The sequence below is a fragment of the Akebia trifoliata genome, chromosome 1 (assembly GCF_017979445.1).
Source record: "Akebia trifoliata isolate Shusen 1 chromosome 1, ASM1797944v1, whole genome shotgun sequence".
Classification (NCBI taxonomy): domain Eukaryota; kingdom Viridiplantae; phylum Streptophyta; class Magnoliopsida; order Ranunculales; family Lardizabalaceae; genus Akebia; species Akebia trifoliata.
In genome coordinates this window covers 2,067,910-2,095,119 of record NC_141375.1, presented here as the reverse complement: position 1 = coordinate 2,095,119, position 27,210 = coordinate 2,067,910, and the positions used below count along the sequence as shown (strand labels likewise).

The window sequence follows — 27,210 nt, the reverse complement described above, 5'->3', positions numbered from 1 at the left end:
AGAGAGAGTGAGAGAGAGATGTTATTAGCACCTAAACTTTTACTTTTTACACTTGTAGACATCTTAATTTGAACGGCCCCCATGATTGGTTTTTCAATGAAAATCTCATGTTTAAGACACCCCAATTAAAAATAAAGAAAATAAAATAAAGACAAAAAATAAGTAAAAGTTGGGATGTCAATAGAATTTCTCTTATTTTAATTTCCTAGATTTCTATTTTTTGGATTTAGGATTTTATACGAGCCTAATCATAATTGTAAACAACTATTGAAATTTGTTTGAATGAATGTCATGATGTTTTGTAATGTTACGATTATAATTTGAGCCAAATTTTTGTAATGTTTGAAGTGTGTGTCTTAATTTGTAGTTGGGTTGTGATAAATAATTTAAGAAATTAGGGTGTAACAAGTAAAAGTTGGGGTGCCAATAGCAACTCTAAAAAAATCATTTATCTGTTCTCCTAAAATTTCTCGATTTTATTATGAATCTTTTTTTAATTAACCAAATTGAATCCACCAAATAATTACCAATTTCGAACTTTGTTGTTATGCTAGCAAGAAATATTTCTTTAATTGGATTGCCCAAGTAATTTTACATGAAAAAAATAGTGAGGAAACATTCCTCCCAAAATTGAAATGGTTCGTTAATTTTATAGGGACTTAAGATTTAATTGAAGTAGATTTTGGAAAATCGATCCATTTTGATCGGATAACTTTGGATCGGAATCCTAAATTTTGATTTCAATAAGGATCCAATTTGATAACCTAACATTTTGGTTCTGGATTAATCATGTCCCAATCTTATAGAATTATAGAAAATAATGTAAATTTTATTTTATATTTTGTTTATTTAAACTTATTAATCAAATATGATTTTATCTGAAGCCAATACTCTTATCGACCTCTATCCAATCCACAAACCTAATACATTAGCAATCCTAGATCCCTAGTGGGAGACATGGTTTTAGATCTCGTCCAAGTCATCTCAGCATCATTCAACAACGAGATGAGTTGACAAGTCATCTCAAAGGCATATTTTGTTTTGACACTAAGGCATTGTAATAATCTCGTTCAAGACGACTCGCGATCTCGTTCATTGACGAGACGAGACATCAAAACGAGTTTTTAGCCATGTTGGGAGATGCTCCCCGAGAGCATGAAATTATCATTTATTTGTAATTTGATTATCACTTTCCACATAAACCGATGATATCATACAATTTGGTTAAAGACAAAGAGAAATAGAGAGACGAGATTTGTTTAACTAAAACCCTAGATCTTTTTTACAAGGTTTTATTGTAACAATATTTTTATCATATTTGTTGAGTCACACAAAGATTTTAACTTAATAAATAGATGAAATGTGTGAGTGATAAACTAGTGAGTTATCGAGTCGATCATCGTTCATCCCAATTCAAAATTTTGGTAGAACCCTTTTCTTTAGATTACGCGTGATGTCTCCAAGGAGGTATTTCAAATATTATCAAAAAAATAAGAGCATGAAATAAATACAAAAAACTACATGTCACGTTACGAGGAGAGTTCCTCCAAAATTTTGGCCGATTTAAAGTTGGACTTGACTCGAAGGCATAGTGCTGAAAACATTAGGAAATGGTTTAAGGTCTACATAAATATGGGGACCAATGTGTGATACATTTATGTTTGTTTCTTTTATTTCTTTATAAGGTCGATCATGAGTCAATCTGCCCAAGAATTGAAGAGGGAAGCTGACCGCTGACCGAAGCTGAGTGGAGGTGAGATTCAGCTAGTGGTCCGGTCAGTGAGGGACATCCCCACGCGAATGTGGGCTGTATTTCCTTCACTTTTCCCAATGCCCATACCTTACTAATCAGACCCTTAACGTTCTCACTACTTGCTGCCCGTTCTGCCCGGATTAATTAACTTTTATTTTCTTTGTTAATCATTTTAACCCCTTTGTTTATTTCAAGCTCCATTTACTATCTTACCTTCTTTTCTAAGGTTTATTAACATTTGCAAGTTCAATGATTTTTTTTTAAAGTTCAACAAATACACTTTGGAAATTGGAATCCGAGTATTTTGGTAAAAAAATAATTTTTTAAAGTACAAAATCTAAATTTCAAAGTGTATTTATTGCACTTTAACGTGTGCCCTAAGGGCACATGTTAATCAAATTCACTCATTCAGATTGAGATTATGGTTCAATTAAATGTTTGCGAAGAGATTTTCAATCATAATCTTTTAGGATAATTAATGATATAGGGATTAGCTGTTAAATACCCATAACTTTTGGGTGATGGCCTAATAGTTTAGTTAGTAAAAAAAATCTTTGTAAAGGCTCCCTCACCTCAAGACAAATTTTGTAGTAGTTCGAAATCTTACTTCTTTTAACTTAGTTTTTCAATTGTGATTTGGACGATTTTTTTATGATAAATGACAAACAAAAAATGATGTTCTTATAATTGAAAGATTTTTTTTAAAGAATAATTTCAAGGATTTAAATGTTATTTTTTTGATCTATTTCAACGATTTGTGATGACGAATGAAGAATAACATGCTCATAATTTTGTAGATCTAGTAGCTAATAACGTTTGATCTGATTGTTCGCATATAAATTTTTGATATTTCAAGAAGACCTATCCAATGTTGAACTCGAAAAATCGAAAAAATTGAATTTTGAAGACTTGATGGTTAAATCGTTGAGCCTCTATCCAAAGTCGAAATTGAAAAATAAAAAAAATTGAATATTCAAGAGTTGATGGTTAAATCGTCGAGCATCTATGTTAATCTTCTTGAGGGGATCAAAATGCATATATAATAGTGACAAAAATGACAATAAGATCAACATTGCACTATTTAATATTGTCCAATCTTAATTAGGATTTAAGGAATACTTTCTATTAATATCCTACGAACATTTTACAAATAATTCATTGAATTTACTTTTATGCCCTTAAATTGAATGTAGGTTCACAAAAAGAGTAAATAAGTTAATAACAAATGTGATCATACTATAAACCCAAGGGGTTCGCTTAATGGTGATTTTGGATTGATAAGCGGTTAATGCCCATAGGTCGTGAGTTCGATACTTAGTATGAGAATGCTCATGCCCTGGGACTAGTCCTTGGAAAAGACCCTGGTTTATGGATTGGGCAGAGCTCAGATACGAGTTCGATCCACTATTTACAGGCCCGGTTAATATAAAAAATGTGATCATATTATAAATAAATACAAATATGTACAATTGATTTTTATAAATAAGAATATAACTAGTTTCATAAATATTAAAAAAATATAGTTGGTTCAGTAATTTTTTGCAAAATACTTAATAAATTTCATAAAACACTTGAGAATCCCAAATCATATAGATTATTTATTATTCGAAGTCCCTATAGATGAAGATATTTTAATACTTCTATTGATTTATATGGTCACTTAAAAAGAGACAACTCAACCTAATGTGTCGTCCCATTATCCTTGTTAATGGTAGTCCACATGTATTTCCTTTTATTCATTCGTCGTGCATGATTCAATTTAGAAGCATGGTGGGCAGTGTGTCCCAAACATGTAAATTTGCCAAAATTTACCAAATCCAGCAGCATTTGGTTTGTCTATAAATATTTATAAAACTAAATTTTTGCAATTATTCGATGTTAGGAGTGATTTTTGCAAATTTCACAAAAAAAATTTCTCTGACTAAATTTTTTTTTGGTAATCAGTATCCTTACAAACAACAGACCAAGCCCATAATTTGAGCTAAGCCCAATTCATAGACCATGGTCTTGTTCAAGGACTAGTCCCAGGCACATGCAATGCCCATACATTGCACACACCAAGTAAGTGAGGGTGTGCCCTCGTGGGAGTCACTTGAAGAATTAATACTCATGCTTGGTATTGAACTCACAACTTATGGGCAGTAACTGCTTATCAAATAGAAATTGCCATTGAGCCAACTCCCCAAGGTTGACTAAAATTATTATGAATATTAGCACCACATTATTATTTTTTAGAATCCCCACAATACTTTGCCAAAGTAATCCGTCAAAAGTTCATCTTTGTATCAGGGATCTGATGAATTTGTCGGGTTTCAAATTTTCAACAAAATATTAACAAAATAAGTGTGAACCCAAGATCGTATAATTTGGGTGGGACATTAAAATCATTGAAAAACTTTGCAAGTTTACGATTTTTTGCTGTTTAGAATTTTGCAAATGTATGAATTTTCACAAGCACACTTGGAATGTTTGCAATCAAACTCATGTCAAGTTGAAAAGGGCAGTCCGGGCAGGGCTAAAGATGGTTGAGATTTAAGCCAAGACCAATATTAGTAACTAGTAAATAAAATAAGGAATGACAAAAGGAGATACTGTGTTATTATATTAATAAATTAAAAGATGAAAGGATCGCTCAAGTTAAAGGAGATATTAGTTGAAAAAAAAATGTAAATGATGGAAGAGAGAGAGAGAGACAGTGCAAAAGGCAGTGTGTGGGAACTTGATCCAATAGCAACTACTAATAACTTTTGCCCATAGAATTCCTCAAGAGCCCATCTCTATTTAACTCTTGCAAACCTCTCTTACTGGCCTATTCTCTCTCTCTCTCTCTCTCTCTCTCTCTCTGTTTAAACTTCAAATATCAGAGTTTTCTTGGTCCACCATCACCTTCTCACTTCACATTCTTGAAGACTTCTCCCTGCTATCCACCCAAATGAAGGTAAGGCACAAGCAACCATGAATGAGAGAGAGAGAGAGAGAGAGGGAATTTGTTTTTTTCTTCATTCAAATGCTTAAAAAGTTTTAATTAATGAGAATTTTTGGATTTGTTTGATTGTAGATCTTAAATTGGATGCAAAGTAAGCTGAATGGAAGACAAGGAACTAATAAACCAAGTGGAGGTTCAACCATTAGTAAGTGTTTCTCAATGTTTTTTTTTTATTTTATTATTATTGGATTTTATGATAAGTTTAATTTAATAAATTATAATATAAAATTATCTTAATGTTCAAAGTAAGAAAATTAAGTTTAGCACTCATAAAAAAAAAAAAATTTATTTGTGATTATAAGGATGAAGTGGAGTTTGTTGCATGGTTTAAAAGAGACCATTATCGTCGCTTAGTTAATGATAAGGTTGTCAATGGAATGGGTTAGACGCGATATATGATCCGCTTCAATTCGATAGCTTAGGATCTCAACTATCGTTTGAGGATTTGGGATATGATAAGGACTTGATTCAATAAAGATCATTAATACCTACGTCCCAATTTAAAATTGTCTATGGATCGGATTAGATCCGAAACCCGATCCGATAATTTCATGTTCGGATCAAGGATTTGGTGCTCTGACAAGGATAATTTATCAGGCCAATTTTGGATCAATCATATCTAGATTCGTTCCGAGAAAAAATATTGATTTTTCGGATCAGATCCATAATAATATATTTGGATCGGATTCAGAGCTTATAATGATAAATCTGATCAAGTGCAAATCTCTTGGTCTAATAAATTTCTTAATGGGTCAAATTAGTTTCAATCAGATCCGAATCCATTGACAACCCTAGTTCTGATCTTACGTTATATAAGAAAATATATTGATAATAAAATATGCATGTATTGAGATCTCATAAAGACTAGATCCAATCAAATGAGATCAATTCTGATTTGATCCATTAACACCCGATCGATCAAGTAGTATCAATTATACTTGACTAAAGTGATTTTAAATTAATTTCTATTATTTTTTCTAATGCCTCCTTTTCATAATTCCAAATTAATTTTCTTTCTCTATCCTCTATTTTCTTAAACATTTGGGGTAAAAAAGAAGAGAAAATTAAATTTGATTTAAAAGGTAGAAGGGAAAATTAAAGAATTTAGATAAATAAAAAGAATAATTTTATTTTGTAAAAATAATTAGAAAACACTTTTATTATTTTTTATTTTTGCTATTAAATGCTTTTTTACTTTCGACACGTGTCTGACAATTCGATGTAACACTGCTGAAAAAGTCATACACATCAGAGAATGTTAGCGACTCCGACTCTGAAGGGACTTGCACGCTTCAAAATTTTGGAGAAACCCGCTCCTTTTGATGACACGTGGCTATTTATTTTTAAATACTCCTCCAAGTTTGGTGAATATCTGAACACTCCCTCTTCTTTAAAATTGATGATATAGCCCCCTTTGACCTCTATCTTCCCTTATAGACTAAAGAAAAATGATCTCAATGCCCTCATCATCTTATTCAATAGGTAGAAGGAGATTGGTCTCAGGAAGAAACATTAAAGGTGATGAAAAATAAAAAAGAAGGGTTTTTAGGTTGTTTTTATTAGTCTATAAAAGAAGACCACGGTCAAGGGTATGCCATCAGTTTGAAAACATTTGGTTTTCTCAGATATTTACCAAAACGTGGAAGGACTCTTAACTTCTTTGAAGAGAACTTGCCCTCCAATTTTTTTTTCCAATTTTACCCTTGTGGAAAATTATAATTCCAACAGAAGAGAAAAAAAGCCCACAGACACAAACTGACTGAAAATATTGAATTTGTTGGTGGGCCATGTATTTTTATGTGGGCCCAATGGAAGTGGTCCATCTACTTTTGGTCCAGACAAGTTGTCCATCATTCACTGAACGAGATGACCCGGTCAATCTTTTGGAAATATTGGTCAAGTCAAGTAGATCGTGTTTTATATTATTTGATATAAAATAAGTATTATTTTAATAATTTACAATTTTTTATTTATAAAAAATTTAAAAAATTGATCAAGCATCTAATAATCCAAGAAAATTATATATATTAAAAAAAAAAAAAAAAAACCCAAATTCAATCATAATAAAACATAGTGACTCGGACGAGTCGACTCGTTATCGAGGGATAAGATCTGTGTTATAAACAATGTGTTCTTGGCTACAAAATATCTTAGATGTTGTAAAATCTGAACCGTCCAAAGAAACTTTATAGAATATTTTTGGGGATTTTGATGAGTCAAACATACATTTATATTCATGAAAGAGAGAAATATACAAACTCCAAAACGTTACAGAAAGTTGGCGCGTTTTCCTAGAAGATGCCTTTTACGTCTTTTAGAGATTGATGATAACAAATCTGAACCGTTGATGCTCACTACAACTTTTCTGGGCCACAGTATAATAATAATAATAATAATTGGTTATTTATATAGGAATTGATGTGGCAATAGTAGCTAATTAATTTAGTGAAAAATCACATTAATTAAAGAATTAAATATCTTACATTATTTACTCATTAATTTTTATCTCTTTTGATCTTTTATTTTATTTTATTTTTATGTAGATCATATTTTGCATGAACCTCGCAAAGATGAATTCAGTGATTGGCCAAATGGGTTGCTAGCGATCGGAACGTTCGGTAACAACGATCTAAAAGAAGATTCACAAAAATGTGATCCTCAAGAAAATCCATCTTCATCTGAAGATCAATTAGATTTTACACCCGAAGAAGTTGGAAAATTACAAAAAGAGTTAACAAAATTATTATCTCGTAAACCAATCGACGAGTCTGAATTTGAAACAAGTGATCAAAATGAGGTTTATAATCTCCCATTGGATAAGTTTCTAAATTGCCCATCAACTTTGGAGGTCGATCGAACAAATTGTAATAAATTTGTTGATGATTCAGATGATAAAGATGTCAATATTGATATTGTTGGACATAGCAGTGGTAGTAACAGTGTTGTTTTGAATAAAGGGAAGGAAGTCTGCATGGATGGAAATAATAACGCCATGATCAACAAAAAATCGATTTCTTTTCTTCTTAAAAAAGTGTTTATGTGCAGAAGTGGTTTTGCACCATCTCCTAGTCTGAGAGATCAGATTCCAGAATCAAGGATGGAAAAGGTATGTATATATACACACAAATACACTTATGTACATGCATAAATAATAATAATAGAGTCGTATTGGGGTGACACAAGGGTGACAAAAATTCGTGGTGGTGCACACATAATCGTAGATGCTTTTCCGTGAGATATGAGTAAAAAGCATCTACGGTTATGTGCACGCCACCACATCATTTTTGTCACCTTTGTGTCATTCTAGCATTTTCCATAATAATATGATGCCTCCCTCTGACAAGTGCCCCCATTAGAGAACCACATATCATTTGCCTTGGGATACACAAGAAAAAGTCTTATAATTATGTGTATCCCAAGGCAAATGATCTATGGTTTTGTGATGGAGGTGTATGTTAGTGGAGGTGTCAGAAAATCATTACACATAATGTATATATATATACTTATCTTTTTTCACTAAAAGATAAAATGGAAATAAATATATTATTGAAAAGTGAATGTAGTGGAAAATGATAACGTCCTCACGAGATCTTAGACGTTATTATTATGTAAAAAAGAAAATTTGTGGACCCAAAACCGCACCCAGAAGTTCTTTCGGATTGATCTTAGAAACAAGTTCATTTTGTACTCAGGCCAATTGTCGGATACTAAGTTCGGATCATTTGAAGACTTCAATAGATCATTAGCATCATTCAAAAGAATAATGATTTTATGGTGCCCCCCTCTGACACACGCCCCTGACGTGTGTCATAGGAGATGTCAGAAAATCCCGACTCCTTTCAAGAACATGTGTTTCCCGTATTTAGTGCAAAATGAAAAAAAAAAAACAAAAATACTCTCTTTTAGATCAAATAAAAAAATACAAGTTATTTTGGTAATTATATAATTATATCTTTGTAAATCACCTTTAGAGGTTTGCAAAATTTATAAAATGTCATTGCATACCCCTATATGCTTTTTAAAAATCTTACTTTTTGCACTGTAAGACAAGATAAATAATAATTTTGAAAGGTAAATATGGAAAAAAAAAAAAAAAAAACATGATTCCCAATGGTGTCTCGTTCCTATATGACAATAATGGTGTCTATGTGTGGCACCTTTTGGTAGGTGTTTAAAGCACATTGGACTCCTAATTAAGCCATTTTTTTTCTGTTTCACGCAGGCCAATGTGTTTAATCTCCAACCAAAAAGTGCTAGGTAGGCACCGTTTTTTATTCTAGGAATGAGACATCAGTTTGGATCACGACTAATATGAAAAATACATGTTTGTAGAGGTTGCTAACATCACATTAGAGTGTTAAACATCAACATTATATTGATTGTGTACACATGTGTTTATAGTTTCATACGTAAATAAACATATTTGGTTACTTATTTTGTGCATCTACAGCTTTTGAGGGCAATACTTACCAAGAAGATTAACCCTCAAAGCTCAACCGCAACAACGAAGAAGAAGAAGAAATACTTGGAGAATAGACATAATTTGAAGATGGATAAGGAAGATGAGACTGAGGAAAAAGAAATTAATGGATGTAAATGGGTCAAGACAGATTCTGAATGTAAGTTCTTATTTATTTGTACATCCATGTAAATAATTGCGGTAATCGACCACTTATGAGAATCCTTTTTGTGATTTGCAGATATTGTTCTAGAGATATAAACTTAGCCTCTATTTTAGCTAGTTATTGAAAGAGTCTAAGGTAAAATACTCTTTAAACTTGAAGCTTTTATTATCAAGAAAATGTTATTAGAAGACCCAACAAATATTATTTTTCTTCTCTTTTATGGGGTTAATATTTTGGATGCCTTTAGAAAGGCGTTTCTCGATAGAATTCCTACATTTATATTTACGTAAAACTCGTACTTATTGAATTTTATTTTGGATTACTTTGCAGATATCTACTTGTGTGATTCGAATATTATGCTTTGAGACCAAGAATTGATGTAATTGGGACAAATGCACAATGGAGGTGTAACAAATTAAAGGGTCATTCCATACCATACCATGAATAAGGCCTTATAAGGTGATGAAGACGATTGCAATGATCGAAGAATTTGTGCGAGCGTGTAACGTCTCGCTTTTTTGCAGACATGTATTGTCTGTTTCATTGCTGCATATTGCTTGTGTTGGATGCAACACATGTTTTCTCCTATTTGTATGGAATTTTTAGTCTTGGCTTAAGCTAGCTACTCATTCTCTCTACTTTTTCTCACCACATTTTATGGTGAGTAGATATTGAATTTGAACAAATGACCTCTACTTTCATACTCTTCACCTATGATATTAGAGTTTTATTGTTGCATTACACCTTCTTTTACTCCCCCCACCTCTAGATTTTCAATGGTAGATAGTAAATATATTGTAAAGGAATTACAAGTCACCCAAGTTACAATTGTGGACATTATAAAACAAATAACATTAAAACCATGATAAGAAGCCAAGTTTGTGATCTAATAGATAGGGAAATTTAACCCTTTTAATAAATGGTGTAAATGGGCTATCTTATGTTGCTATCTATTATGATCATGATTCACAATCTCATCTCAAGAAAATGTCTAAATCAGGAGGAAATCGAGATTGTTTCAACAAGAAATCTTAAAATATTTCAAGATATTCTGAAACATTCCAAAAAACATTGAAAATTGTGGGTATGCTCTGTTCTTGATCGGTCAAAACATGAATGTCTCAACCAAATTATTTGATATGGTGCAAAACTTTAAGGGTGAATTACTATTTCGTGAGTTTCAATGAGTTATTTACAATTCCTGCTAACTGTTCATTTTAATTACCAAAACGTGAATGATTATGTTTTCGTTAAAAAAAAATATATTCAAAACGGTAACAAATTCGACAGTTTTAAAATGCCTATTTCACAGGTTTAAAGTGACTATCTTCAATTAATCATTTTAAACCTGTGAAATAGTCACTATAAAAACCTCCAAATTAGTTATCGTTCACGTTTTGGTAATTAAAATGAACAGGGAGTCAGAATCATAAATTCATCAAAAGTTTATCATTTTTTCGTAGATATCCCAAACTTTAAACCATGATCCTAGTTGTGAAAGTTACTTGACGTGAGTTATAATTTGAAATATATGTGAAACCATCTTGGAAACAAATGGTGTAAAATACTAGGCCTTGACTAAAACTGCAAATCTATGTTATACTTAGATGTGAGATTATAACAGATGAATGGTACTTGTATTAATGATTTAACACAATTGCGGCGCACATTTTCAATGAAGATTTATATAATACATACCATTCCAGTCAATTGGTTGAAGCCTAAAAAGCATTTGGATTCTTCACCATTAAAAAAACAAGTCGTGATAATTTGACGCCCCTCCCCCCCTAACCCCCATACACCCCCATCACATAACCATAGATCATTTGCCTTAGGATAGACAAGAAAAAGATTTATGGCTCTACATATGCCAAAGCATTTGGATTCTTCACCATTACAAAAAAGAGTCATGACAAGTTGACGCCCCCGCCCCCCCCTTTGACATACACTCCCATCACACATGACAAAATCGTAGATCATTTGCCTTAGGATACAAAAAAAAAAAAAAAGATTTATGGTTCTACGTATCCCAAAGCATTTGGATTCTTCACCATTAAAAAAAAGAGTCGTGATAATTTGACGCCCCCCATACACCCCCATCATAGATCCGTAGATCATTTGCCTCAGGATACACAAGAAAAAGATTTATGGCTCTACATATGCCAAAGCATTTGGATTCTTCACCATTACAAAAAAGAGTCATGACAAGTTGACGCCCCCCCCGCCCCCCCCCTTTGACATACACTCCCATCACACATGACAAAATCGTAGATCATTTGCCTTAGGATACAAAAAAAAAAAAAAAGATTTATGGTTCTACGTATCCCAAAGCATTTGGATTCTTCACCATTAAAAAAAAGAGTCGTGATAATTTGACGCCCCCCATACACCCCCATCATAGATCCGTAGATCATTTGCCTCAGGATACACAAGAAAAAGATTTATGGCTCTACATATGCCAAAGCATTTGGATTCTTCACCATTACAAAAAAGAGTCATGACAAGTTGACGCCCCCGCCCCCCCCCTTTGACATACACTCCCATCACACATGACAAAATCGTAGATCATTTGCCTTAGGATACAAAAAAAAAAAAAAAAGATTTATGGTTCTACGTATCCCAAAGCATTTGGATTCTTCACCATTAAAAAAAAGAGTCGTGATAATTTGACGCCCCCCATACACCCCCATCATAGAACCGTAGATCATTTGCCTCAAGACACACAAGAAAAAAAGATTTATGGTTCTGCGTATCCTAAGGCAAATGATCTATGGTTCTGCGATGGGTGTATGTCTGAGGAGGGCGTTAGAAAATCATTATTCAAAAAAAAAAAAAAAAAAAAATTCCCCATTTACCATTAAATTTCATGAACATTTTTCACACGTAGAAATTTTAGAACATTTGATTGATTAATATAGACCCTTAGGACCAACAAGTACAAATAAAATTGTATTTATTTCAAGAGTGATATTGTCAACTATGTACCTTAATGTATTTATTATTGGAATTTATCATTTACGAATCTTAAGGCCCATTATTCGTCAATAAACAAAGGGCATGTGATGGATACTTGAGATGATTTTGATTTTAGTTGATTTTGGACTTGGTCCCCATATCTTGCCAAGCTAGCTATTCACAATATGAACAATTTCATTAAAAAAATAAAAAACTTTAGATAGGTACAAAAAAGAAAGAAGACACATTATCTATGCCTCCTCGGCACCACGCCGTGCAGGCAAAAGTGTTAGCCGATGTGGCACCATGTAGAGAGACACCCCCCACGCCCCCCCTCCCCCTCTTCTTGTACCGTTTTGAGTCCAATGTGGCCCAATGATTGGCCAGATCATCGTGTCAATCACTCTCAATGCAAAGGACCACGCATGCAGCTTGCACGTTGAATAGAGTACGTGATGAGAGGACGAAAACAAGAATTTTGCCACCGGTGGGGGAACCACAAGGACGATTCGTACTACCATGAAGGATGATGGACGACGACGCTACCTGGCAATAGTGACCTTCCACCCTAAATTATATAAAAGAGGACGAGGGGTCCTAACTTATGCAGCTATCTTTATTAGGAACATATACTTACTATTTAGGTTGAATCATAGAGCTTTTTTTATAGCTTACACATCAAACAAGGAAATAAAGAAGAAAAAAAAAAGGTTGAAAAATATGGTATCATCCACAAACATCTTGTCTGCATGTCTAGCCAAAACTCAAACATCAATATTAAGAAAGAAGGGCATTTTGCCTTGTTAATCCCAGCAAACTTTGTACGTCAGTACCTTCTCAACTTTGGGTAGGGTTTGTTCTTGATGTGATCACAACCATCTATAGAAATAATGGAATAATTTGGACCCATATATGGATTTTTATTCAAATAGAATAAAGATGAGAAAAGTGACTCCCTCATAAGTGATACAAGCTCGAATGAAGTATCGTACATTCATTAGCGGTGTATAAGTTAAGTAACTGTATCGCTCAAGTAATGCAATTTTTTTTTACAATAATGTAAAATAAAAATAGAAAGTAAATGGGTAGTTAAAATAATTATAACAAACTTTTCAAGGATACTAACAAAATAAATAGATAATATATTATTAATTTTATGTTTATATAAAAATGTTTCACATGGATATTGAAAAGGCCGTTCTATTTGCACCCACTCACCTCTATAGACCCCACCCGAAAATTTATTTTAAGTGGGTGCAGTGAGCACAAATGGTAGGTGCAAATAGCTTGGCCCTATCGTAAATAAGAAACAATGCGGAGTTCAATAACAGTGGAATACCATGGGAGAGTTGATTAAGCAAACTTGTAGAATAAATAAGGATTGAGTTTTAGTTTGCTGCTTGAGTAAGGTTTTAGTATTACTATTTGGAACTCTATATTTTGTGGAACACATGCTCATCAATATGGGGTTTCTGTTTCCAGCTATTAGGTTCCTAATTTTGTGGAGGATGAACAGAAAAATAAAAAATAAAAAAAATTCAGATCCCTAGAATTATTTTTTTAACGTGTGTTGATGTTGGTGTTTACGTGTCTGTTAGATGAGATTTTAATCTAATGGTTAGGATACAGTTCTCTTTTGTAATTTTATAAATAACAATGTTGGAGTGCTTTTTAGAGAGAGGGATTTCGTTTTTTTGAGTTTAGAGTGGGAGAGAAAACAGGGCGTACAAGGGTTTTGAGATCGAAATATTAGATTTCAAAATCTGGGCTTCTTTGTTCTTGTTAGTTTTTCAGTGGATCATGGAACATTCATCTCGACAGAAAATTATCTACATATTTAAATATTTATAGCAAGCACAAAAGCTATAACTCAATTAGGTAGAGCAACTCACTTACATGTGCACCGACGCCTTATATCTATGTTGGTTATTTTCTTTGCGTATTATTGTGCTCAATCGTGATTAATGGATTATAAATCAGTGAGAATGTGCATTTGTAATGTAGTAGTGAAATCTTAATTTTACAACCATGAAATGCTTGTGTTCTTAATCTTGAGGTTTCAGCCATGTTTGAAAATGATAAGAAAGGAATTTTGGGTATTATAAAATTTGTGTGAACATTTATTTAGTTATAAAGATAAAAATTTATCATCGAATTGCTAAGATACAACCCCACCCAAAAATAAGAGGTTATTTAGACAGAAAACATCATACATTAGGGTACATTAAGTAATTTTCCCATTAAAATTTCATATTTCTATCCACCAGACCTGTTCAATGCCTCAAGTCAGTATTGCTAGCATTTCTCATCATTGTAAGCATAATCACAAAATTCTCCTAAGTTATTAAAAATTCATAAAATTCTCCAAAAAAGTAATCAAGCAATAAATTAATTGCCAAGTTTTACACTTCAATCTCAAAATTTTATCTTTTTAGACCTTCAAATCTCAAGAACAACATCATTAATATTATCTCTGTATTTTTATTTTTATTTTTTTACACAACTTTCCTAACTCATCTGAATTAACTGAATTGAATCCGAATCAGAACTTGGTTACCATGATGTAACCTATATGACTAATTGGGACAATCTATCTCATCAAAATGAATTTCACACTGAATCCTATATGTATGCATCATCCCAATCCAAGCAAAGAGCATACTAATCAAAGCTTAAAGATCCACTCCTTATTGTTCCCGCGCCGGGGGGGGGGGGGGGGGGGGGGGGGGGGGGGGGGCAGTATGGAATGAAAAATCAAATTATATTTTTATGTATTTTGCATAACATAATGCTTTCCGAGCTCATTGACATAGTGAAACCTGAGTGTAGCTATCACGTGAAGTGATTGTGAGAGATTTTTTGGTCACGGAAAAGTCAATCCGAGATTTCACAAATCCCGGACGACCAATCACACAAAACCAAATAAGGGTAATTTTGTTAATTGGGGATGCCCTCAATACACGTGGATTCATGTGATTGGTCAATCTGTGATTCTACAAAATCCTGGATTGACCTTACTGTGGCAAAACAAATTCTGACTGTTAGTGGGTGAGTATGTGAGATGGTGAGGCTTACATGATATTTGTAACTAAGCCAACACAAATAGGCAGTTTCATGGAGCACGAGCATGTAATAAATCAAACTGCCAATTCTAGTGAGTACGAATAAACAACAAGCCTGCCTTCAGCTTCAAATATTGAGATTACAGAAACTCATGGTTAGAAATTTCAATTGCAGAAATTCTTGAAGGAAGTTGACATAGTTCTTCATTTATTTCAATCCAATAGGGTAATAATCTAAAAGAAACATCAACCTTTAAGGGTCACTCCTACCTTGACAAGCTCTACAAGCACATTTGCAATTTGCGCCTCTGTCAAGCCTTCCAGATAAACACCTTTTTCGACGCCCATGTCTGTGGATGGGGGAATTGATGGTCACAACTCAAACAGTTCAAAATGGAAATAACATGGCGAAGGTTAAACATCTCAAAGGAAATGAATAGAATGCTTATGTAGCCATAAAAATTATTAGTAGTTACTAAAATAACAAATTGTAGAGCTGTAGCCATATGAAACCAGAACAAGAGAGTAACTCTGATGCAGGAGATTGAGAAACAAAGACATATTTACATAATTATGCAACGAGGAAAGGTAACCTACAATAGAGGATATAGGGTTGCATAGCAATTTTTCTCATACTTCCGACTGCTTATCAAAAATTCCGATTGCTTTTCTCTTTCAGTATATTCTTCTTTTGATCCGATCCTCACCCCTCACTAGAAAATTCAAAGATAACTACAACTTCCTCTTCAACTAAACATACACACACACACTGGAAACAACGAGGCTTGAGCTAAGCCTTGCTTATTCAAAGAATTCCTTGTCATCTAGGTCTTAAAACTAACAAAGTACCTCTTCTAATTCTTTTGTGATCAACATTTGTAAAGTTTTCTTTTTGGAGCAAGCATCTCTAAATGTTAAAACACCACAATTGCGTGGAAACATTCTACAAAGTGATTGTAGACCCTTCTTCAACACATTAACCGCAATGTCCCAAAGCATATATAGGATCTATTATAACAAGCAAAAATAGGTCTCTTCCCTGCCCGCCCATTAATTGTAAATTTATCCTAGTAATATGATAACAAAAAACCTTAATTATTCTCAATTACGGACCCTAAGGAGAAAAACCTCTTAGTTCAAAATCCGAAATAGTAAATTGCTAGGCTCAACCTTATCGTGATTTAAAAAATAATAGTAATGACAAATCGATTGAATATGAAATTATATAGTAAGTAGTAGATTGCATCCCACACTAACCTTATACAAAAAACCATGAAATCCAACAAGAAATTCATATCAAAACACATAAATATAAATTCAATTGCATAATAGCAATACCATATCTGGCCCATAGCTGAGGCTCAACTCCGCTGCATTCACGGATCAAGATAGGAAGCTTTGGGTTCAACGTCTTCAAATCTTTGTAATTCCTCTGAACAAACTCTCTGCACCCAAAAAATTTGTCATCGGTGTAAGAATTAATGTTAGACAATTATAATTAGGAGAGAGTATGATAATAAGGCCACGGGGCAGTATGTTTAGTAGCGAAATTAGGGGGTTTGGTAAGGATTAGAAATGAGATTTGCAATCTCTCTTTATTAGGATTTTTTTAAAGGGTATAGTACAAAGTTTGGAGAAATTAATGAAGATTTATTACTTATTTGAAAACCCTTAGGAGGTTTGCCCCAACCTCAACTTAGATGCCATGGAGATCCAGACTACCTCAAAGTAAACTATTCCTCCATCTTGTTTCTATTTTTAATCATTATTTTTCGATCCAATAACTAAGTTATAATTAGGTTAGTAACAGTTAAGATCAAATATAAGTCCACATTTCTACATTACCTTTGAAAACAAGTAGAATTGAAAACGTAAGTGGAAAAAAATTCAAAAAAATACGGATATTATTAGTAAACAAATCAAAAGAAAAATCTTATACCTGGTTTGGGCACTTGCAGGAGAAGTTTGGCAGAAAAGGAGTCGAAGCTCCTTCATATTTCGAGATAGATGTCCCCGCCAAGCCATCTTTCTTATTCTTTCACTTCTTCAATAATCTGTAATACCATAGACAATTACACATAATAAAACACAAGAAAGAACAGAATTTATGGACAGACCAATTCACCTATATAAAATTCTAAACTAATTCCTTTATTTTTAACTTTCCAGTTTTAAAACAAACAGAAAAGGGAAGAAAAAGAAAGGTGTGATTTGCAACAGGATATCTGTAATTTTGAGTTACACATGCTCATCAATATATAGCATCTATAAATGCTCATCACCGCAATGGTGTGAAAACATCTCACAGATCTTGCAAACCCTTCTTCAACACATCAACCACAATGTCCAAAGTAGATAATGGATTTATTAGAACATGCAGAAAGCTCTTTTCTATGACCACAAATTGTAAAATTACCAAGTAATATAGTAAGAAGAAACCTAATTATTCCCAATTATTGCCCCAAAAGAGAAAAACCTCCTTGTTCAAATTCACTAGTTGTAAATTGCAACGCTCGACCTTATCCTGTTTTAAAATAAAAAAATAGTAACTCAATTGAATATTAAGTGATACAATGAGTAGTGGATTGTGTCAATTGAATATTAAATGATACAATGTGTAGTGGATTGTGTCTCATACTAACCTTCACAAAAAATCATGAAATCCAACAAGTGATTTAAATCAAAACATACATGAACATAAATTTGATTGCATGATAACAATATCATATCAGGCTCACAGATGAGGCTCAACTTCACCACATTCACGAATCAAAATCTTTGAGTATAATTCTTTGAAATTCCTTTGAACAAATTCTCCATGCTCCAGAAAATAGTCATCCAATTGGGAAATAATGTTAGATATTTGATTATCGTTAGGAAAGAGTGTGATGATATAACAAGGCCACATGTTAGCACGTATAGTTGCTAAATCAAAGGGTTTGATTAGGATTAAAAATAAGATTTGTAATCTCTCTTTATTAGGATTTTTTTTAAATAGTATAATATGGAGTTCTGAGAAATTAACAACGTATTACTTATTTGAAAACCCTTAGGAGGTTCACCCCAACCTCAAATTGAATACCATACCTCGAATAAGACCATTCCCTCAACTTGTTTATATTTCAAATACTTTTTTTTGGATCCAATAACAAAGATATAATTAGGTCAGTAACAATTACAATCAAATCCAAGTCTACATTTCAACATCAAGTTTCAAAACAAAGAAATAGAATTGAAATTATATGAGGAAAAAAATTCAAAAAACAAAAAAAAAGAGAAAAGAATATTATTAGTAGATAAATCAAAAGAGAAAACTTATAGTTAATTTGAGATAGATTTCTTTTCCAAGCCATCTCTTTTCCTTTATTTCTTTCATTCTTTCTTCTTCGGTAGTTTGTAATATTATAGACAATTATATATATAGCTCAAGGGCCCTGAATGTTTGCTTTGCAAAATCCCGCAAACACAAAACTTTGTGTTTGCAGTGATTTGTGCTTTGAGATGCTTGGTAGTACCAATTGGAAAGTCTTGCAGAACTTTCCGAGTGCTTGGTTGTCAAATGAAAACGCCAACAAAAATAATAATAATATTTTTTTCAAAAAAAGAAAAATCTAGAGTTTTGTTGGATCATATAACACTCCAAAATAACTGTATTTTAGACCTCCAAAATCTATCAAGTAAATTTGTTGGGCCATATAACACTCCAATTACTTTACACATCCAAATCCGATTCATCATTTGCAATGGTTGGTCTGACCAACCGACACGCAATTTCACATGTTTAATAACAACCAGGTAGAAATCAAACTTTGCATTATATTGATCATTCCTAGGATTACAAATTGAAAAGGAAGTTTATATGACAAGAATGACTTCTGGAAAAAAAAAAGGCATTAAGCACTTGGCAGAACCATCACTAGTAATATTCAGTATAATAAGAAAGAAAGAATGGCTCAATCATCTTTACATATAAAATGAAATACAGTAAGAGTTGACAAAAAAAAAAAATATACAATATCAAGGCACTTCGCAAGGATTTGAAAGACTTCAATTGACTCCTCTAATTCCAGAACACATTTCAATAAAAATCAAAGCGGAAAAACATAAACCCTCACTTAAACTGTTCAAATGTATTTTTACAATAGCTACATGTCAAGAAGTCCCTAGTTTGAATCATTTAATAACATGGAAAACATAAACCCTCACTTGAAGCCTATCTGTCAACTGCATAAACCCCCACTTTTTATTTTTGTTCTTTTTAACCATCGCAGGGATGGTTGAGTGGCAGACTTGGGTGTCATTAGGTTTGCTCCCTAGTTGGTCTCAAGTTCAAATCCCACCAACTATATTCCTGTGGTGGCCATGCACTGGCTTGGACCAAGCAGGCACCAGCCATAGCCTGGGTGCAGGGTGTAGGGACTAGTCAGGATACGCGCAAGCTGGCCCGGATACCCTACGTTATCAACAAAAAAAAAATTTTGTTCTTTTTGGATGACCAATGTAAAACATACCCTCACTTCATATTGACAGAATTTCAAGGAAAACATACCCAACTAAACAAATATTTTGACAAGTGATCTACATTACATGATATAGGCCCAACCTAGGAAGATGCACATATGTTGAATCCCCATCCATAATTTTATTATGCACCATCTTATCCATCCAAACCCAGATATATGACAGAATTTCAAGGAAAACATACCTAACTAGACAAATATTTTGACAAGTGATCTACATTACATGATATAGGTCCAACCTAGGAAGATGCACATATGTTGAATCCCCATCCATAATTTTATTATGCACCATCTTATCCATCCAAACCCAGATACATGTTACCAATCCAAATTATGTCAAGCCACTTGGACCAACCCCCAACCTTGTTCAAGACAGTTCCAAACTCCAACACCCCACCACACTAAAACAGGCACAATCAAGTAGGAAATGTTATGGTGGCTAGTGGGTACTCCATATGGTCTGAACTGCTCAAGTCCACACACTCCACCATATATAAAGCTTGCCTGTTAATGTAGAAATAACAGAGTAGTACACAGCAGATTGTTGAGCAGGCTATCCTGAACAATCTACAATCTCAAAATGTAAAGATGAAGCCTCCCCCTCCCCTCCCCCCCACACCCACCCACCAAGCATAGGAGTTGGAACCACTAGACATGATTCATCTGCAATCACAAACTCCCACCTAAAAATGAAATCAACCAAACAAATCTTGATGCATCTTGCACCAATATAACAAAATGATAAGATCAACAATCATGGGAATTTCATCTAAAATTCAAAGCATGGGAAACCTTGAGGTTTCTTCATATATATGATAAATTAAAATAAAAGAGAAATCATAAGAAATTTCCTGTGATAAAAGAACTAAACCCTAGCTGACCTTCCAAAATTTAAGAAGAAAATCCAGAAATTTCGGTTGATAATTCTAACTGGTATTAAATTTCAGAACTTCTCAAATTTGGGAAGATCAACCCTAATAGATAAAACACAGTTCTATTCGAAGATCAATCCCTTGAGAAACCCTTGTGAGTCCAAAATCAAGGAAAAACACAATGTTGTTTGATCTGAGAAACCGTAATGGAGAAAACCTTAAAGTTTGCGATCTCTTGTGCAGAGAGTGGAGGAGAGATTGTGTGAGCCAGAAAGATCTATCTCAGCTCTGTATGTGAGAGAGGTGGAGAGAGAGAGGAAAATGGAGTCTGTGAGTGAGAGTTTACCTGCAGATTTGGCTTGAAAGAGATGGACAGAGCCAGAAGGGATAACCGAGAGAGAAAGTCTGTGAGGTTCAGCCAGGGATGTCAATGGATAGTCGAAAATTCGAACCCGATTCGAATTCGAAAATTTCGGATAGTTTTATATATTCTAATCCTTATCGGATACAGATTCGGATATTAACCTTTTGGATCCGATAATAAATATTATTTTATTTTTGTTATTTATTATATAAATAATATAATATATAATATATATATATATTTTTAATAATGAAAAATCAGTTGAATAAGGAAAAATTATGTTTTTCTTTTTCGAATTCTAATCGTATATTATCCGATATCCGATAAGATAATCAGATTCGAATTTGGATAGAATTTTAGAACATTCGTCGGATTTGAATTCGGATATCAGATAAAAATTTCATATTCGGATTCAAATATTGATGTATCTAAACAATAAGCATCCGTTGACAACCCTATGTTCGTTGGGTTCGAATTCGGGGTTCGTTGCTCGAGAATGAACTCGGTTAGTAAGAGTAGATTAAGATGAGGACATTTGAAAGTTGAAGTAATAAGTAAGGTAAAAAAAAAAAAGGAGAGAAAATGACAGATTTTGAAAATTTAAAAAAAAAAAATCATATATATATATATAATATGAACATGAGGGTATTTGATCATTTTTCATTAGTCTATTAGTAAATATCAAGGTCAATGGGGCATGTTATTATTTTAAAATTTTAGGGAGACTTCTCAAATAATATAAATGTGGAATGGGATTTAAAAAAATTAAAAGTGGAACATAATTGAATTTGCTACTTTTAACAAATTCACAACGAACCGTAACATGAATTGGTTCGATTTGAACTAATTCGTGGTTCAATTCCTTTTTAATGAAGTGGGTAACTCAGGTTCAGCCCACAATAAATCTCCCACAAAGTTTTCTGCAAGTTTTTTAGCTGGAATACTTTGTGTGTGATTTTTACGTTATTTTTGTGGGGTTTAACGAAGGAAAATAGTGGGACCCACTTCTAGTTGCAACAAACAAGCACACATAAAGTGGAAAACCGTGGAAAAATTTGTGTTTATGACGTTTTGTGACCTTCCACGATGCAAACAAACAGGGCCAAGAAAAAAAAATCGTGGATAGATTGATTCACCTAAGAAGCGAATTATAATAACAACAGTAAAAAAAATAAAAAATAAAAAATAAAAAATAAAAGAGATGGCTTAGAGAGGACATCCATCTTGGAATGTAAAAGAGCTACATACTTTTCTGCGAAACTTCTCATGCAAGTGCTCAAACTAGACATGAATTCTTTCATAATTTATCTACTACCAATCTTGGTATTTAACAAAAAAAAATCTTGTTATTTTTCAATTTCGCTTCTTTACTTTCAAACTCCATGCAAAAATGTATATTTGGATTTGATTTTAACTATAATAAATCTAATTATAGTTTAGTGATCAAATTCGAAAGCAAAGATTGAAAATAGACCCAATTGAGAGAATGTTTTAATTTGAGATAAATCATGATACTTGACTTGATGAGATAGCAAACTTGTGAGGATTTTCAAAAAATTAATAATTCTTTGTTGATTTATCAACACTACACACTAATTTAAAGAAAATGGATTATGAAAATATTTATCAATATGCACCAAGTAACCTTATTATATACATGGTTCAAAATATCAAAATTTACAAATTGATGAGTATTGGTATTGCTAAGACTGATACAAAGTATCGAATCTAAAACATTGAATGTTTCAGAATGTATCAAATTGTATCGGAGCGTTTCAAAATGTATTGGAATATTTTGCTTGAGACCATCGATTTTTCTCTTAATTGAAACATTGCCTCAGTATGAGATTTTAACCCATGATTATGTCAACATACTCTCTCCTAACTATAACCATATATTTAACAGTAATCGAAGGTGCCAACTAGTTTAATTGGTAAAGTTTATGGGTAATAATATCGGACCTGAGTTCAATTCCACATCATCAAGTTATTGATCTCATTAAAAATAAATATTGATAATTCAAAAAAAAAATTATCTAACATTAATTCTCACTCTAATATTTTTTTAGGGGGCACAAATAATTTATTTAGAAGAATCATAAAGATTTGAAGACATTGGATCAAAATTTTCAAACTTGATCTATGATGCAAAAGGGTTGAGCCTCAGTTATGGACCAACCATGGCATTGTTATTGTGTAACTACTTTTATATTTACATATTTTGACTTGAACCAAGTGATAGACTTTATGATTTTTGTGTAAGATTAGTGTGAGATGCAAAACATTACTTATTTATTTTATTTTATTTTTATAAATACACTACGTTACTTAATACGTATTCATTTCAACGAGTTTTCCCATCCGTTTTTAAATCATGATAAAGTTGAGCCTGACAATTTATGATTTTTGACTTTGAACTAATATGCTTCAATCCTTTAAAGTCATAATTAAAAATAATTAAGTTTGTTTTTACAATATTAATAGGGTAACTCTACAATTAATGGATAGAGGAGAGCTTCTTGCATGACATCATAAATCTATTATCTTCTTTGAACATTGTGATTGATGCTTTGAAGAGGGGTTTGCAATTGATATATGAGATGTTTCCACACAATTTGGTGATGAGCATTTAGAGACACTCCAAATTGATGAGCATGTGTTCATCAAAATTATAGAGATCATATATATAATAATACACTACTCAAGCAACAGAGTAGCACTTCATTATTGTGTTTTTAAAGTCTGTTCAATCACTCACTTACTATATATTAGCTTAACTAGAACAAGATTGCAATCATTTCACCTAAAGACCATAAGTCTAATATGTAATATGGTACGATAAATCATATGATAGAGCTTTTTATGAAACATCCTTATAAAAAAAGCAAGACCAACATCATTCAACCTATTGTAAAATAGGCAGATCAAGTTTCTTGAAAAATTAAAATATAATATAATACTTTTGAACTTGAAAGAAAAATCCACAAAAATATGTGTCTTAGCTTTACACTTGAAATGTAAAAACTTATCTACAAAGAACTTTTAAAAAAAATGACATTAAAAAATTAAACATTAAACCAAAAATCTTATCAATACCTCTTTAGTTCAGGTCTCCAAAAAATTTATGCATGGATCGCCTTGGAAGAATGAAAGTTTTCTTGTAATCATTCTCAGAAACAAAAATAAAATAAATAAAGATTTTCAGCATTCACTCAAATGTATTACAAAGATTGATAAATAATTCAAAAATAAATAGCATCACTTTCTATAAACAATTCATACTCTCAAGCCCCCATTTCTCTACCCCAAACTCTACTTAAATTTTTACTTAATTTAACCTTCTCTCAACCCAAGCTTCTACTCAAAAACTTTCACCCACCCCTTAACCTTTAATCAATAAAATCCTTACTCATTCTCCCATCTTCTAATCATCAACTCACTCAACCCTCAACCATATTGTTCAACTCTCAAGTATCAAGTTCATTCAAGCATCAAGGGACAAGATGGGTGTAGTCTAGGTTTATTATTTAATTTGCATCCTCTACTTTTAACCCTCTAATTTTATTTTTCTCTTTTAAAAATCTCATAGGATGTAATGCATACCATCTTCCACTTCTGGTAGGTTGGACTAAGGTTTGATCGAAATGGTGGGGGTTGAAGCCCTTTTTTCCTTAATCTCATGCATCATGTTGTACACAATGCACATAGTCACATATGCATGGTAATGATGAAGAAATGTGTCACCCTCTTGATGGGGTGAAACACTAAGTTTTTAGCCATGCATACATGCATTAATGTTGGCGCCTCAAGGGAACTCCATCATGGAGTCTCTTTAATAGCTCAAAACCAACATTTATATTTATAAAAATAATGTGGTTATATAAGTCATAATTTTTCATAGGATGCCCCTAATGTCACGTTAAAATTAAAATCCTTTGTCTAAGAGAACATTTCACTCAATGCACACACACTACCCCTATCATACATTCTCATGCATTTTTATTGTTTCCTTAAGATTTTACAAAAAAAAAAAAATGACCAAGCAAGATAATCACCTTTGGTGGAGAGGATGGGTGCCTAACACCTTCCTCATCCTCTAACCGGACCTCATTACCTAGATCTTATATAGACCATATCCTTTTCATATATGAGAGTCACTAAATTGAAAAAATCAATTTAAAAAAAAAATCATTTCGACTACCCATTTACACCCATTTCCAAAAAAGAATGGTAGCGACTCCAACAACGTAGCATTAAGGTTCCATGATGAATATCTCATGTCTACACATGTGTTAAAGAAGGTAAAGTTAATATAAAACAAGATGTAAATGGTCATCGGGATTTGGAAGTAAATTTAATAAAAATGTCATCGAGAATTGGATGTAAAGCTAAAGTTAATGCAAGAAGAGATATAGATGGTATGTGGTATTTAATAAAGGTGAATCTCAAATACAATTATATGGTTAGTCCAACAAAGTCAAGATTTTATAAGAGCAATAAAAGATTGAATGAGTAGGTGAAAAAATAACTTGAATTGAACGATAGTGTCGGGATATCCGTATGCAAATCATTTCTTTCATTTGCAGCTTGAGCGGGGGACATTGAAAATTTGTCATTTAGTGAAAAAGAAGCTAGAAATTATGTTGAAAGTATAAGACGTTTGAGGCTTGATAAAGATAATGTTGAAGTGATACACCAATATTTTATGCACATGCAAAAATAGAACTCAAACTTTTACCATTTGATAGACATTAATGGTAATTTGCGTTTAAAGCATTTATTTTGGGTTGATGCAAGATCTAGGGTAACTTATCAATATGTTGGTGAAGTCATTTCATTTGACACTACATATTTAACGAATAAATATGACATGTCGTTTGCACCTTTTGTCGGAGCTAATCATCATGGACAATTCGTATTATTGGGTTGTGACTTGCTTTCAAGTGAATCAATAGAGAGCTATATATGATTTTTTATAGTTTAGTTATCATGCATGTCAAACCAACCACCTAATGCAATTATCATTGACCAATGCAAATCTATACAAGGAGTCGTATCTGAGGTATTCCCTAGGGCTCAACATCATTTGTGTTTATAGCACATAATGAATAAAGTTCCTGAGAAATTGGGTAGTTTCAAAGAATGCAAAGTAATTGTTAGAAAATTGAAAATGGCAGTGTATGATTCTTTAAAAGTGAAAGAATTTGAACAGGCATGGGGGGAAATGATTGAAGAATTTGCATTGCAAGATAATAATTGACTTTAATCTTTATACGAAATTCGACATAAATGGGTCTCGATGTTTGTGAAAGATCACTTTTGGGCAGGAATGTCCACGACTCAACGAAGTGAGAGTATGAATATTTTTTTTGATAGTTATATGAATTCAAAAACTTTTCTAAAATAATTTATTAGTCAATATGAGATTGCATTGGAAATGAAGTATGAAAAGGAAGCTTTGGCAGATTATAACTCATTTCATAAAGAACGGGAATTAGTTTCGAATATGCCTATGGAGAAGCAAATGCACTCACTTTACACAAGCAACATATTTGTAAAATTTCAAGAAGAAATGAAGAATGCAGTAAATTGTCGATACACACTTCTTTATCAAAATGGGCTTCTTTTTACATGTGAAGTAAAAGAAATGATGACAATTGAGGGGATTAGTGAACCCATCATGAAGAAGTTTGAAGTTTTTTCAATGTAGTAAAAGTAGAAGTGCAATGCATATGTCATTCATTTGAGTTTCAAGGTATTTTATGCAATCATGCAATATGTGTTCTTGATAATAATGATGTCACAAAGCTTCCGTCTCAAAACATTGTAGAACGATGGAGGAAGGACTTCAAGCGTTTGCATGGCCTCTAGCATTCTAATGAAGTTGGTAGATTTATATGTGACCCAATAGATCGTTATGATGACATTTATAAGTAATGCCACAAAATTATAGAGACTAGATCCGTGTCAGATATGAAATACAACTTAACATTGAATGCTATTAAAAAAGTGAAGGATGAATTGCTTGCTTTCAATGAGAAAAATCCCGAAAAAATTCAATTGGAATCGTTGA

At 32.7% G+C, this 27,210-nt stretch overlaps 2 protein-coding genes and 1 non-coding gene across 6 annotated transcripts; 1 reads left to right on the top strand and 2 right to left on the bottom strand.

Annotated features, from left to right (window-relative positions):
- Positions 1-4,572: 4,572 nt before the first annotated feature.
- On the top strand, positions 4,573-10,059 carry LOC147410333 (protein DEEPER ROOTING 1-like). The gene is made up of 6 exons (XM_086440258.1): positions 4,573-4,691; positions 4,812-4,884; positions 7,283-7,845; positions 9,190-9,358; positions 9,440-9,499; positions 9,695-10,059. The coding sequence occupies exons 1-5, from the start codon at positions 4,686-4,688 to the stop codon at positions 9,457-9,459; spliced, it is 831 nt and encodes a 276-aa protein (XP_086296384.1). The 5' UTR covers positions 4,573-4,685; the 3' UTR covers positions 9,460-9,499; positions 9,695-10,059.
- Positions 10,060-15,429: 5,370 nt separating this feature from the next.
- Positions 15,430-21,259, bottom strand: LOC147410332 (NADH-ubiquinone oxidoreductase B8 subunit). Of its 4 annotated transcripts, none has more exons than XM_086433957.1 (5): positions 21,120-21,190; positions 17,821-17,905; positions 17,321-17,435; positions 16,720-16,826; positions 15,430-15,731 (listed from the first exon to the last, which is right to left on the bottom strand). In XM_086433957.1, exons 3-5 carry the CDS (start codon positions 17,404-17,406, stop codon positions 15,628-15,630), a joined length of 297 nt encoding a protein of 98 aa, XP_086290083.1. In that variant the 5' UTR covers positions 17,407-17,435; positions 17,821-17,905; positions 21,120-21,190; the 3' UTR covers positions 15,430-15,627. The 4 variants fall into 4 exon arrangements, with proteins under 4 accessions (XP_086290083.1, XP_086290076.1, XP_086290075.1 ...); XM_086433950.1 differs by having other exon boundaries at positions 17,798-17,905; positions 21,120-21,166; XM_086433949.1 differs by lacking the exon at positions 17,821-17,905 and having other exon boundaries at positions 21,120-21,259.
- Positions 21,260-24,231: 2,972 nt separating this feature from the next.
- Positions 24,232-24,315, bottom strand: LOC147410331 (small nucleolar RNA Z159/U59). The gene has a single exon (XR_015182854.1). It is a non-coding gene; the product is annotated as a small nucleolar RNA Z159/U59 (small nucleolar RNA).
- Between the last annotated feature and the right edge of the window lie 2,895 nt (positions 24,316-27,210).